At 33.4% G+C, this 13,623-nt stretch overlaps 1 protein-coding gene across 1 annotated transcript; it reads right to left on the reverse strand.

The window, feature by feature from the left end:
• Positions 1–298: 298 nt before the first annotated feature.
• On the reverse strand, positions 299–2,428 carry UMAMIT10 (nodulin MtN21 /EamA-like transporter family protein). The gene is made up of 7 exons (XM_078996323.1): positions 2,124–2,428; positions 1,948–2,010; positions 1,745–1,861; positions 1,372–1,624; positions 1,110–1,268; positions 871–1,022; positions 299–776 (listed from the first exon to the last, which is right to left on the reverse strand). The coding sequence occupies exons 1-7, from the start codon at positions 2,327–2,329 to the stop codon at positions 494–496; spliced, it is 1,233 nt and encodes a 410-aa protein (XP_078852449.1). The 5' UTR covers positions 2,330–2,428; the 3' UTR covers positions 299–493.
• Positions 2,429–13,623: the final 11,195 nt, after the last annotated feature.

Genomic DNA, 13,623 nt, shown 5'->3' on the forward strand with positions numbered 1-13,623 from the left:
AACCATTGAAACTGGCTAATATCGGTCATAAGGGAGAAATATACACCAATCAACAAGTTAAATGACTATTAGAGTACAAAAAAAAAGTTTAGTGATAAAATATAACCAAAAGCAATAATATGTTTCTCTCTCTCAAGTCATTATCCCTTTCATCTTCTACTATTGTTATATTCGTGTATTAAGCACAACACACATGTACATTTGGGCCCATAATAAAAGACAAATGGGTTTACAAGCATCAAACACTAACGTAGACAGTGGGATCCGAATCAGTTTTCAGCGAAAACGACACACGATGTTCTCAAACAAAGATTTCATTGGAATCTTCAAGTAAACATAAATTGGGAAATTTCAAAATTACAAAAAGCGCTTGCTTTTCTCCCCACCCCCCTCTAATCTATTGTACTTGTACATATATATTATAAAAACCTCCATTATTAATTTTCTTTTGTTTTTTCTCTTCCATTATGCTCTCGATTACTTCATCAATTTGTTACACTTTTGGTGCTTCCACTGCTATCATTGGTGGGGTCGGCATCGGTGCACTGATGGCAATGGCTGGAACAGCAGATATGTGTGTTTCGTTCTTTTGCATCTCGATGTCGTTCGCCTCAACACCATCAATCATCATCATGTTGTTGTTATTATTGTTATTTCCCGAATTGACTTTTACAGGATCGAGGATCTCGTCATTCAATTCCTTGTCCTTGAATTCCTTGTATTTTCCCCATAAAACCGAGTATAGTCCCATGACGATCAGTATCGCACCCATCACACTGCAGATTAAAAAGTGTTCATTTCATCGATCAAGAATTGAATCAATATAATTTGTTTTCATGAAGATGTAGTAGAAAATGAAAGTATTTATACCCTCCCATGTAGATCTTTTCAGCTAGGATGAAAGAACCCATGATAGCAACTATGATCATCATTAGAGGACTAAAAGCAGTCACGAAAACTGGCCCTCTCTTTTCCATTACTAAACCTTGCACATAGTATGCAATGCTTGACGACACAATTCCCTGTTTAAAATAAACCAGTAAGCAAAAGTCAGAAGAGTGAGAAAGAGCTATAAAAAAATATCTAGAGACAGAAAGAGAGATGCTTACAGCATAGGCAGCAGCAAGAAGATTCATATCCCAGCCGATAGACCAAACGTTAGGCTTGTGTTCCATTACAAAGGTAACAGCAATGGACTGTAAAGTACCAATAAAGCATACCAAACAGGTGAGAGAGAAAGGTGCTTTGTAAACCCTCATCGTCACATTCTGCATAAACCAATCAAAACCATAATTAATTAAGTACAAACCATTTTTCATGCAAGTATGTATGTAAAACTCGTCTAACAATTGTTATATATGTATCTAATACCTGAAGGATGAAGAAAGAAGCCCATGCAAAGGTAGCGATAATAAGAAGAATGGACCCTTTCACCCAATCTTTATCAGAAGAGTCGGATGATGCAGAGGTTGTCTCAGCATAGTGGGGGTGAACATGCTTCGTCCAAATCAACTCCACGACATTACCCTTGTAAAGTGTCATTAACATAGCCCCTGCTACTGTCACTATTGTTCCTATCACCTTTGCTTGGCATCTAACCTTCTTCATGTCCAATTTCTCCATCCTTTTTTCAAACAATTCAAGTCGTTAGATCAGATATACGTCAAAAAGACAAAAACCGAAGAAAATTCAAACGAATTGCTTTGTTAATGAGTGTATATATGTTAATATATAGATTTTATACCTGCAGAGGACAGCCATAACAAAGGTCATTGCTGGAAGCATGTTGCTCATAGCACACGAGAAAGTTGGTGAGGTGAACTTCAACCCCGCGTAGTAGAAGTTCTGATCGATCACAGGCCTATAAAACCGAAAACGTGTATTAGCTTCCATGTTTTTAGCATTGTGTCAACTTTTAATTAATGAAGTTCAAGAAACTAAAAGTACCCAAGAAGCCCCAAGGCAAACATTTGCATAAAGATGGAGAATGTAATCTTCGGCCTCATGTTCCTACAAACCACAAAAAGTCGAATAGTTTATGATATGATCAAGAAAGATAGGGGTATGTATTATTGAAGGCAAGTCTTTCACGTTCGTATGGATTATTAGCGATTGATTGATACCTCTCGAAGATGATGGCAAATGGGGCGATAGCAGCAGTGGCAAATGCATGACGATAAACAACAAGGACATAGTGGCTCATTCCTCGATTCAACGAAACTTTCGTTATGATATTCATACCAGCATATCCGAATTGCAAACAAATCATTGCTATATAAGGCTTGGCTGTGAGAAAAAACCTCGCAAAACATCCTAACTTTCCTTCCATTTTGTTGTTTCTCGTAACTCGGAGATGAGAGCTGTAGGGTTTTGAAGTTAGAAAACTATTGTAAAAGAGAGGAAAACACTTGAAGACTGTTGTGTGTCTGTCCTAAGTAAAATGTGTGAAGAAACACATATTTATAGGCAGGGGGAATAGAGAGTTATCCGTAGGGTTGAAGAGTGACAGCACGCGCTTGGCGTGTGCAGTGGGTCTGTATCTCTACTATGAATATTCTTGCTTCGCCTTTGCATGTATGCATAATAATATACATATATCTCCCTCATGCATAAGACAACAATAGTTATGTCCAAACGTCGTTGTTATTTTTTTAATTTAATTTTTTTTTACTGCATTTAGGATAACATCTATAGTTGATAAGTAAATATTATCAATATCCGATCGAATAGATAGTTAGATATGTTTGTTTGAATTCAAGTCTCAAAAGAAAATGAGACAATACAACTTACCAAAAAAAAAAAAAAATCAAATTTAAAGCGTGGTATGTCGTTTTATAAAATGGGTGATATTGTACTATAAACTACTACAAAAAATATACATACACACAAGCTCAGCACTTTCACAATCTATTAGAACTATATACAAAATATTTGAACTACATACAATATTATAATGAATTGTACAAAATATTTGAACTACATACAATATTATAATGAATTGTCATGTTTTCTTTCTATTTTTCCTATAAATCTATAAAAAAAAAAAATTCCTACAGCGCAATTAAACTCTACCAAAATTTAACTAAATATTTATTATTAACATAAAATAGATTTATTTTTCCACTGCACTCCATATCCGTTAAATGATGTTAACTTTATTTTATTAAATGTCAACTAAAATTTACCCTCATTCAATTTTTTTATAATAGTATACATTATAAATGATACTCTTATATATTCATTCAAACGCTATATTAGGCTTAAAATTTATATTTGGTCATTTATTATCGGTATATTATTATTATCATGTATAAATTACAATATATTATTTTAATCATCATTTAGTGATTAGGATTCAAGTCTTCAGTTCTCATGAATACGACTTCTCAAAAGAATTTTAATATATATATATATATATATATATATATATATATATATATATATATATATATATATATATATATATATATATATATATATATATAATGTATTATTTCTTATTCATGTTTACATATTTAAGAGTATAATAACTATTTTCACTATATATATGGATCTCTACGTGTCTTCAATTCGGTAAGTGAAAGTTGTTTAAGTGGGAAACTATATTAGAGTTAATGGAATTATGATGCCATAATGGGTCCTTCTCTTTATTTTGAGTGGCCCGGGCCCGCCATGCGTAGCATGGGCCCCAGCTCATATCGTCAGCTTTCGGATATTACGGCGTCGTATCGTGAATAGATTCTTACATTTACAAGATTTGTCGAATATGTTCGATGCCTTGTGCCAACAATCCTCCAAACATCAAGACCAAGCATATCTTTTATCTTATTTATTAAATAGACCATTGTATATGTAACATGCAAATTCTTAAAAACACATGAACAGTTTTATTTTCATTACAGTTTTACGTTCAATCTAAACGAGATCTAAAACCTTAGCATTTTAACGGCTGCATATACAAAAACTATATATATATATATATATATATATATATATATATATATATATATATATATATATATATATATATATATATATATATATATATATATATATATATATATATATATATATATATATATAATTTTCCTACATTAAAAGCAATATGAACTCGTTGCCTTACTAAATTGTATTTTTTGGGCCGGACATGTTTATGTTTAATTTTATGTTTATAATTATTCTTACACATTAAAACTATGATAAATTATCATTAAATTTAATTTTATTTGATATATTTTTAATATAATTTTAATGAGAAAGTTAAAAATATATAGAATGATTATACTTATCATAATTTTATTGGATAGAAACATTTATAGATATAAAAAGTAGGAATTAATTTAATTTGTCTTAGTCAATTGGTAAATATATATGTGAGAACTGAGAATTAAGTGAGATCTCACTTTTAAATCTGGAAACCACGTTTTTTTGCACTGGGAATCAATTCGAAGAGGCACTCACAAGTAGCATTTACCCTAAATCTCTTTGTCATGAAAAAAAGGTCGAGAAAAAGACCTATATTATATGCTTTTGGTAGAGTTATCCGATTTTTTAAAAACCATTTATAGTTTGAAAGCTTTGTGTTACCTTTTTCGTACGTAAGTATTGAATTATGATCATGTGATGAGATAGAAGAAACGAAAAGAGAACCAAAATGAAAAGAATTGAAGTAATAGGAGATGGTGGTGATTTTGATTTGAAATACGTATTGATTTTATGAATGGTTTTTATTTCCCTTGTAAGTGACATCGACTTATTACAACAAAGACATTAGGGTTTCTGATATATATTTACAGAGATTTTGTTAAAAAAAGTTAGCAAGTATTTTAGTATAACTTTTTTTTTTATACAAATACAGCCATCAGTGGCGGAGGTATGTGGTTTCGAGAGGGTATCGGGCCACTACACTGCTTCAGGCCCGCAAGGTAAAAATAATGTTTTTTTTTCCTATTAAGATGCAACCTCTAAGCAAAATTAGTGTTACTATTATTTTTTGGTGTAACTACTATCGGAATTCGGAATCTTCCGCTTCCGTCACTCATAAATAAATGTTTGACTCATGAGTAGTTGATCAAGGTAATGAGGTAGTAAAAGCTTATACAAGTTTTATCATAGAAAACGAATTCATTTTCATATTTTCCGCAGATAAATTTATGATCCCATATTCCCATTTATCATCGTTTTATTTTATGAAATTCTGTCGTTTAACTTATTATGGCACTAAAAAGTGAGGCGTTTCCCAGAAAAGTTATTGCATGTGTTATAGTTATGGTAAGTGTTTTTTTTCTTATGTATCCCTATAATTCTTTTTTCCGTCTTTTTTTTCATTATAGAAAAGTGATTTATACTCCACAATATATGGATTAAACTATGGTAAATTATTGTACTAAATAACTTAATAAAATATAAATTTTTGAGTATCAAGAAAAATTATTGTATACGAATCATATATTTTTTTTTTGTTTATTTTGTAGTTATTTTTGTTGTTTTTATACATTTGTTTTTTTGTTGTCTTTTTTAAAAAAATCATTTTAATAATTTTAATAAATACATATATTTTTATTATTATTAACATTAAAAATATTTTTCTGTTTGGATTTTTTTTATTATTATTTTGTTTTCATTTAAACAACGGTGTGCTATTTTTTTTTCGTTTTGACTATCCATGTATTAATTTTTCGTTTAGATTATTCGTATGTTATTTATTTATTTTTTTTGTTGCAACTAATCCCTATGTTATTTTTCCATTCCCACTATTTTTCTGTTATTTTTCCATTTAGATTATTCATAAATTATTTTTTTATTCAGACTATCTATGTATTATTTTTTCGTTAGGACTATTTAGTATTTTTATTTTATTAAGATTTCCATAGCCCTTAAATAAAACCAACACGCAAACATACATATAATTGTTCGTAATTTTTTTTAACATAATGATAGTCTTGACGAAAAAAATAACACAATGATGTCCTGAAAAAATAAATAAATAAATAAAGTTAAAGTTAAAGTTAAGATGAAATTACATAAATGGTCCTTCTGGTTGACACAATTAACCAAATCTGATCCTTATGATAAATTTTGTGCATAGATGATCTATGTTGTTTTAAAATCTTAGGTAAATTACACGGATGGTCCCTATGGTTTAGGGTAATCTGCGTGCTTGGTCCCTAATAACTTTTTTTAACTCGAAACATCCTTATTTTATATTTTTATTACACGTCTGGTCCCTATCAGATGTAAAAAGACTACTTTGCCCTCATCTATTTTTTAAATTAATTTGTTATTTATTTAAACAGTGAAATATAATTAAATGAAAACTCATCCCCCTCTCCCCACCCCACCCCACCCTACCCCTCCTTATGTCCAGCCATCTGAAAACAACCTCCAGCCACCACTGCTACTATCCTCCGGTTACCTCCATCGGCCACAATAAGAACAAAACCAAAGTTACAAAAGAAATATGTAACATCAGAGCCCAAGTAAGCAAAAGTGATGTAAAAATCTGCACAAAAAATCCAGAAAATGGAATTAGAATTCTTTATCCCCTTCGATTAAATATGATCTTCAACATCATCTTCGATAACAATCATGACCATGACTGTCTCTTGTAGCCACCATCGTCTCCGACATCTTCCAACAATGGTGCTTGCTTCTACAATTTTCAGAGGATGAAGCTAATGAATATCAAACCAAATCAAAACCCAAACCAAAATTAAATTGTTACCTTGTAATCAAAATTGAACAAAATCAAAATCAAAATGTTGAAAGCCAAAACCTCATGAAAATTCTGAATGCAAAAAACAAGCGAGGGTTCCAGATTCATCATCTTCCTCGCTTGAACCACCATCTGAAATCATCGATGAAATACACCATGATTAAACCTAGAACCTTCATCTCTACTTTGCTACCCCTTTTGAGCCTGCCTAGTTCGACCATCTTCTTCGACCACCCCAATCTGAGTCATGTTTTCATAACTACTATAACGCAGAAATTGAAAAGCGCCAGCACCCTTTCGGAGAAATCAAATTTCTTTTTTGTGGTTCCTATGAAAAAATAAGTTTCTGAAAATTTCTACTCAGATATGCAGTAAATCGAAACAAAATGAAGAAATCCCATGATTCTGGTTCGACGGTTCGATGAATTCCTACGTCATGTTTTACCGGTGAGTAACGGATCGAGAGCTCTAATCAGATAGGGGAAGAGGCAAAGATGATGAAGCTTCGTGGGTCAAGTTTTTCTGGTGAGAAAAGGAAGAAGACAGAGAGGTGCATCGAAGATGGAGTTTCATTATCTCTAGCAGTAGCCCTACGGATTCGTCGGCGAGATTGGAGGAAGGGATGGGGACGAAGAAAGGAATAAGGGGAAAGCAACTTTTCCTTTTTAGGGTGTACGATTAGATTAAAGGTTAATGATTTTTTTAATTTTAATTTTATATTTATTTTATATATAAATAAATCAGAAAAATAAAAAAAAATAAGGGTAGTATAGTCATTTTAGGTCTATGAGGGACCCATCACGCAACAAAAATATATCCTAGGGACCGTCCGAGTTAAAAAAAGGTTTTAGGGACCAAACGCGCAGATTACCCCAAACCACAGGGACCATTCGTGTAGTTTACCCTAAAATCTTTTAAGACAAAACTGTAAGATTAGTCCTTGTGGTATTCAAAAAACTTTGGATGGACTCCAAAAACTTTCCAACTTGCATGGAGAGTCCAAAATCAAAACTTTTCCGTGATTTTGGTCCTAAAATTAAGAATTTTCTGTACTTTTGGTCCATGGAGCACTTGAATTGACTGTTTTGCCCTTTTAATTTCTCTTTTGTATTCTTCTTTTATATTTTTTAAACTGTAAATGTTAATGCAAAAAAAATATGTTGGCCTACCTTCTCTCTCTCTCTCTCTCTCTCTCTCTCTCTCTCTCTCCCTCTCCCCCCAAGCTTTATCGTTCAAGGCAACTAATTTAGATGGTCGTTGAACATCAGATTGTGTTTCAATCGAATATTGTATCAGAGTCTATTCGCTTCATCAAGCTTCAATGAAACTTCACCTTACCATGAAGATTTGATTGTAAAGAACATTTGGAGTGGAGGCAGTGATGCATATACTTTATTTTCACCCAACTAAACATGAAAGTTTGATCAGAAGCACACCAACTATTCGATTTTATCTCTAATTTAAACTCAAATTGGTGTCTTCTTTTAATCTAGATTATGAAAAAAAATTAGAAGCAAGTTTCCAAGCACCTGGATGGCTTAAAGATGTTGTTCATGGGCGTATTTTCCTTCAAATCAAATCAAATCACATAAAAACATACACTAAAAATTAAAAAATAATACATAATTGCTGATTCAGTAGCAGAACACGGTGGTTGGTGGTTTTCGTCCCTGGAGAACATAACCCATCGCTGGTAACTCATCAAAAGTCGACAATAGATCTGATTTCAAACTCAAACTCACCGAATTTCAAACCCAGATCTGGAATCCACAAAACCTAACACACATTGCATCTGATTTCAAATCCAAAGTCATCGATGTCAGATAGTGGGTTCAATCATCGAGGTTTCGCGATGGAAGGTTTCAAGCTCCAATACCTAAATATATTGATTCAAGAAGGAGAGGGGGAACGAAGGTGATGATATATACACTTACCGGCGATGAGGGGCAGCGAGAAATATGGGTTGCGACCATTAGGTCTTGTTGACGGGAATGGAGGCGATGAAGCCGATGTTTTTAGATCAGCAAGAGCAAGAGAGAAAGAAACGTAGGGTGATGTACAGAGGTGGGGGTGTTACAGGGCCTTTTTTCTCTTTTTATTAAATTATAAAACAATTAAAATAAATAAAGAAAATAGGAAAAATAAGTAATAAGGGAAAAATAGTCATTACGTCTTTTTAGGACCAAAATCATGAAAAACTTTTGATTTTGGACTTTCCATGCAAGTTGGAAAGGTTTTGGACCCCATCCAAAGTTTTTTGAATACCACAGGGACCAATCTTGCAGTTTTGTTATCTTTTAAAGACATTCCTTTTAGCTAACAGTGTTAACCTTTTCAGTTAAATCCTTTATGAAGTTACACATTTTCCCTTTCTTGCCAAAGGGACCATTTATGTACTTTGTTCCAACCATATAACCATTATTGTAACATTGTCTATTATTTATTATTAGTTGACAAAATTGCAAAAATGGTCCATGTGATTGTCAAAATTATGCGGTTTTGGTCCAAAAGGTTTCGTGGTGTACAAGTGGTCCAATTTTGGATACCTTGTATGGATTTGGTCCTTATGCTGTTAACTTTAACAAGTTGATTGTAACTTTTTTAAAATGACTATTTTACCCTCAATGACTATTTCTGCATTTGAGTCTTTTTACCAAATATTTAGGACAAGTTTTACATATCTTCTTTTTAACTTTATTGAAATATTATATATTAGTTATTTAAATTATTTTTTTTAAATTTCTTTTTATTGGATTATTTCTTTTTATTGTATTATTATATACTAATAAATATAATTTTTAATATATAATAGTTAATATATTAATAATATTGTTTTATTGGAGTATTGATTTCTTTTAATTAACTCATTTTTAATTTCTTTTTTATTGGATTAATTCTTTTTATTGGATTATTATATATAATAAATATTTTTTTAATATTAAATATTTATATATATATATTAATGAATACACTTTATGGGATGATTAACTTCTTTTAGTTATTTTTTTTAATTTCTATTGTATTATTTTTTTTTGTCGGACCGAGTTTTGAGATATTTTGGACAAAATCACCATTTTTGAATAGTGGTAGTGCTTTCCAAAATCTGTTATCTCTCATATATTTATAATAAATTAGAAGATGTAGGTTTTTTGGCCTTTTTCTTGAAATTTTGTTTGATTAATTTCTTTTAGTTAGTTTCTTTTTTAAAACTTTTTTATTATATTAATTCTTTTTTTTGAATTGTTATATATGAATAAATATTATTTTAAATATATAATATTAATATATTAATGAATATTATTTTATCAGACTACTGATATCTGTAATTCTTTTTTTAATATTTATTTAAATTATTGCACATTAATAAACGAGAAATTAAGTAATCTAACAACATTTTAATGTGTATTTTGATGGAAATAACCAATTTTTTAGTAAAAATAATCACTTCGTCTGGAACGGGCAATCCAGACGATATCATATTTTGGACAACAACACCATTATCACTCGGTCTGAAAATTGTGGTTTTATCCAAAATATATCTCAAACTCGGTATGACAAAAAAAATTAATACAATAAAAATTAAAAAAGTAACAAAAAGAAGATAATAATCCCAAAATGTAATAATCATTAATATATATATATATATATATATATATATATATATATATATATATATATATATATATATATATAATATTAAAAATGATATTATTATTAACATATTAAATATTATATATTACAAACAAAGTTTATTAATATATAATAATTCAATAAAAAGAAAGTAAAAAATTAATTAAAAAAATCTAATATATAATATTTCAATAAAGTTGAAAATAAGATATGTTGAAATGATCCATATGGTTTGGTAAAAAGACTTAATTACAAAATATCTCTTAGAGTAAAATAATGATTTTAAAAAAGTTAAGAGTCAAACTATTAAAGTTAACGATATAGTGACCAAATCCGTATAACGTATCCAAAATTAGACCACTAGTGCACACCAAACCTTTTTTTGACCAAAACCGCATAATTTTGACAACCACTGTTACTATTATTGCAATTATGCCTTATTTCTTTTATTTAATATATTTATATTTCTGATTTACATTTGTTCTTCACGTTTTGTTCGAATATATTATATGATATATTTTTTTCGCTTTTTTTTTTTACATATTTTGTTCGCATATGTTTTTCTATTTTTTTGACATTTAGTTCGAATATATTTATTGATATTTTGACTTTTTGTTTGAATATTTTCTTCTACCTTTTTTGGACTTTTTTGAATATATTTTTTAATGATTTTTTTTTTACAGTTTTTGTTATTATTTAGTAAGGATTTCATTGTTAGTGTAATCATAATAATCCTAACATAATTCACTTAAAATCATATTTTTCTTTTTTTCTTTTTTTGTAACACCGCATTTTCAAACAAATTTTTTTGATTTTTATAAAAACATAATTCCATCAATATTCATAGAAACAACCATCTTAATTGTTCAACAAAATAGTACAAAATCCCAAGATCAAAATGTCAAGCTCCAAACGTGTGTGTACGGATCAAGCCGGCGCCTTCCCGCGATCGTCACTAGTACCTGAAACAAATAACATCAACACTGTAAGCACAAGGCTTAGTGAGTTTCCCAAAATACCACATATAGCACATATTAGCCACTCTAGGCTATAACTCTGTGGGTCCGTGCACCCAAACTCTGTGAACCCTCAGGTTCCAACTCTGATAATCATGCACCACATAAATCACATAGAAATCATGCAGTACAACACATAACATATATATAGCACACAAAAAATCTATCACATAGCTCTGGTTACCTACTCAAGGTAAAGTATAGTGAGAAGACTCACCTCGCGTGTCTCGGTAAACCGTAACCCTGAAATCGCTAAACACTCGATCTGCCGAGCTGAAGTCCCCCTATAGCACAATACATCTCTAATTAACACTTTCCCAACTAGGGTTGACCACACTATAACAAGACAATCTAGGTCAACGCTGGTCAACGGTCAACTTGACCGGACTCAGCGAGTGCACTATAGCGACTCGGCGAGTCTGAGCGCATACACCAATTTCCCTGGAATCCTCTCTTGACACGTCGAGTATTTCCCCCAACTCGACGAGCTCCACCTGGCACGAGTTGTGGGGCCACCACGACTCAACTCGCCGAGTCTTAAGAACAACTCGGCGAGTCCGGTTTGACTCGGTCCACCTGACCATCCTGACTCCCCCTTGACCCACTGAGTTCACTCATCCCAACTCGGCGAGGCCACTCGCAGAGTGGTCGTGCAATATTCAAGCTACTCGCCGAGTCTGTTCTTCGGACTCGGCGAGTCCGTGCCATGCACTGACTCAATCTTGCTCTAAAGGCCAGATCCAGTCCATTAATCCATAGATCCAGTCCCTCCAAGCTTATTTAGCACGTAAAGTCACAATCTTGATGCACATATAACCTCTACATGACCATAAATGATGTTTTTGACTCAAATACTTCAACACAAGGTCAAGGACTCCATTTCCACCCATAAAGCTTGATGAGTGAGGCCCTCTGGACCTCTATGGATCCAGATCCATGGTCTCAACTCAAAGAGGGAACCAAAGGGGCACCAAATCACCCCATAAATGACCACATTAAGCCCTAAATTGCATCAAACTTCACCAAACAGAAAATGGTCCGAAAATAATACCTCTAGGTTGATGATCCAAGCTCCAAATCCACGAAATAGCAACCTCCTTTGCTTCCTCTTGCTTAGGGCCTCCTTCTTCTTGCTAAACAACACACACAAGATCAAGATTGGCTCTCTTTCCTTCACAAAACGTTCAAGAACTCTAGGGACACTCTCTGGGGTTTGGGTGAGCACAAATGACGGCCATAAGGCCCCTTAAATAGGCCTCAAACCCGGAGATTTAGGGTTTCGTAACACAGCGCAGACTCGCCGAGTCCATACCCTGGACTCGCCGAGTCCAAGTGCGCACCCTCGATCAATCCCGCGTCCCTACTCGGCGAGTCCGAGCTCCAACTCGCCGAGTCTCTCTCACAATATATAAAAATTCAAACTTACAAGATACCTGGTAAAAATCCGGATGTTACAACTCTCCCCCACTAGAACTGGACTTCGCCCTCGAAGTCCCGCTCTAAAACAGCTCCGGGTGCTGCTCCCGCATCATACCCTCCGGCTCCCAGGTCATCTCTGATCCCTTCCGATGTTGCCACTGAACCAATACCAGAGGTACCTCCTTGTTCCTCAAAATCTTGATCTTCCGATCCCTAATAGCCACGGGTCTCTCCGCATAATTCAGGCTCGCATCAACCTAAATATCCTCTAGTGGAACCACTGCCGACTCATCGGCTATACATTTCCTCAACTGCGATACATGAAAAGTGTTGTGAATCTGTCCCAACTCTGCTGGTAACTCCAGCCGATAGGCTACCCGGCCTACCCTGGCAATCACACGAAACGGGCCAATAAACCGGGGTCCCAATTTGCCCCTCTTTCTGAACCGGATCACTCCTTTCCAAGGAGAAACCTTCAGGAGAACAAAGTCGCCGACCTGAAATTCCAGCTCGGACCGGCGTCTATCTGCGTAACTCTTCTGTCGGCTCTGAGCGGTCAGTAACCTCTGCCTGACCAGCTGTATCTGCTCTGTCGTCTGATTCACGATCTCTGTACTGCCCATTACCCTTTGCCCAACCTCTCCCCAACATATGGGAGTCCGACACCTCCTACCATACAACAGCTCAAAGGGCGGCATACCAATGCTCGAATGATAGCTGTTATTGTAGGAAAACTCCGCCAAAGGCAAATACGAGTCCCAACTACCCCCAAAGTCCAATACACAAGCTCGAAGCATGTCCTCGAGTGTCTGTATCGTCCGCTCACTCTGACCGTCGGTCTGG

Source organism: Lactuca saligna, chromosome 5 (genome assembly GCF_052625555.1).
Source record: "Lactuca saligna cultivar CGN05327 chromosome 5, ASM5262555v1, whole genome shotgun sequence".
NCBI classification, from domain to species: domain Eukaryota; kingdom Viridiplantae; phylum Streptophyta; class Magnoliopsida; order Asterales; family Asteraceae; genus Lactuca; species Lactuca saligna.

Bases quoted from the DNA above. Each gene is read 5' to 3' on its own strand.
- UMAMIT10 (XM_078996323.1), bottom strand. From the start codon at position 2,329: ATGGAAGGAAAGTTAGGATGTTTTGCGAGGTTTTTTCTCACAGCCAAG. The intron at 2,011-2,123 runs GTATCAATCAAT...TGTGGTTTGTAG, and splicing joins TTTGCCATCATCTTCGAGAG to GAACATGAGGCCGAAGATTA. The intron at 1,862-1,947 runs GTACTTTTAGTT...TCGGTTTTATAG, and splicing joins TTTGCCTTGGGGCTTCTTGG to GCCTGTGATCGATCAGAACT.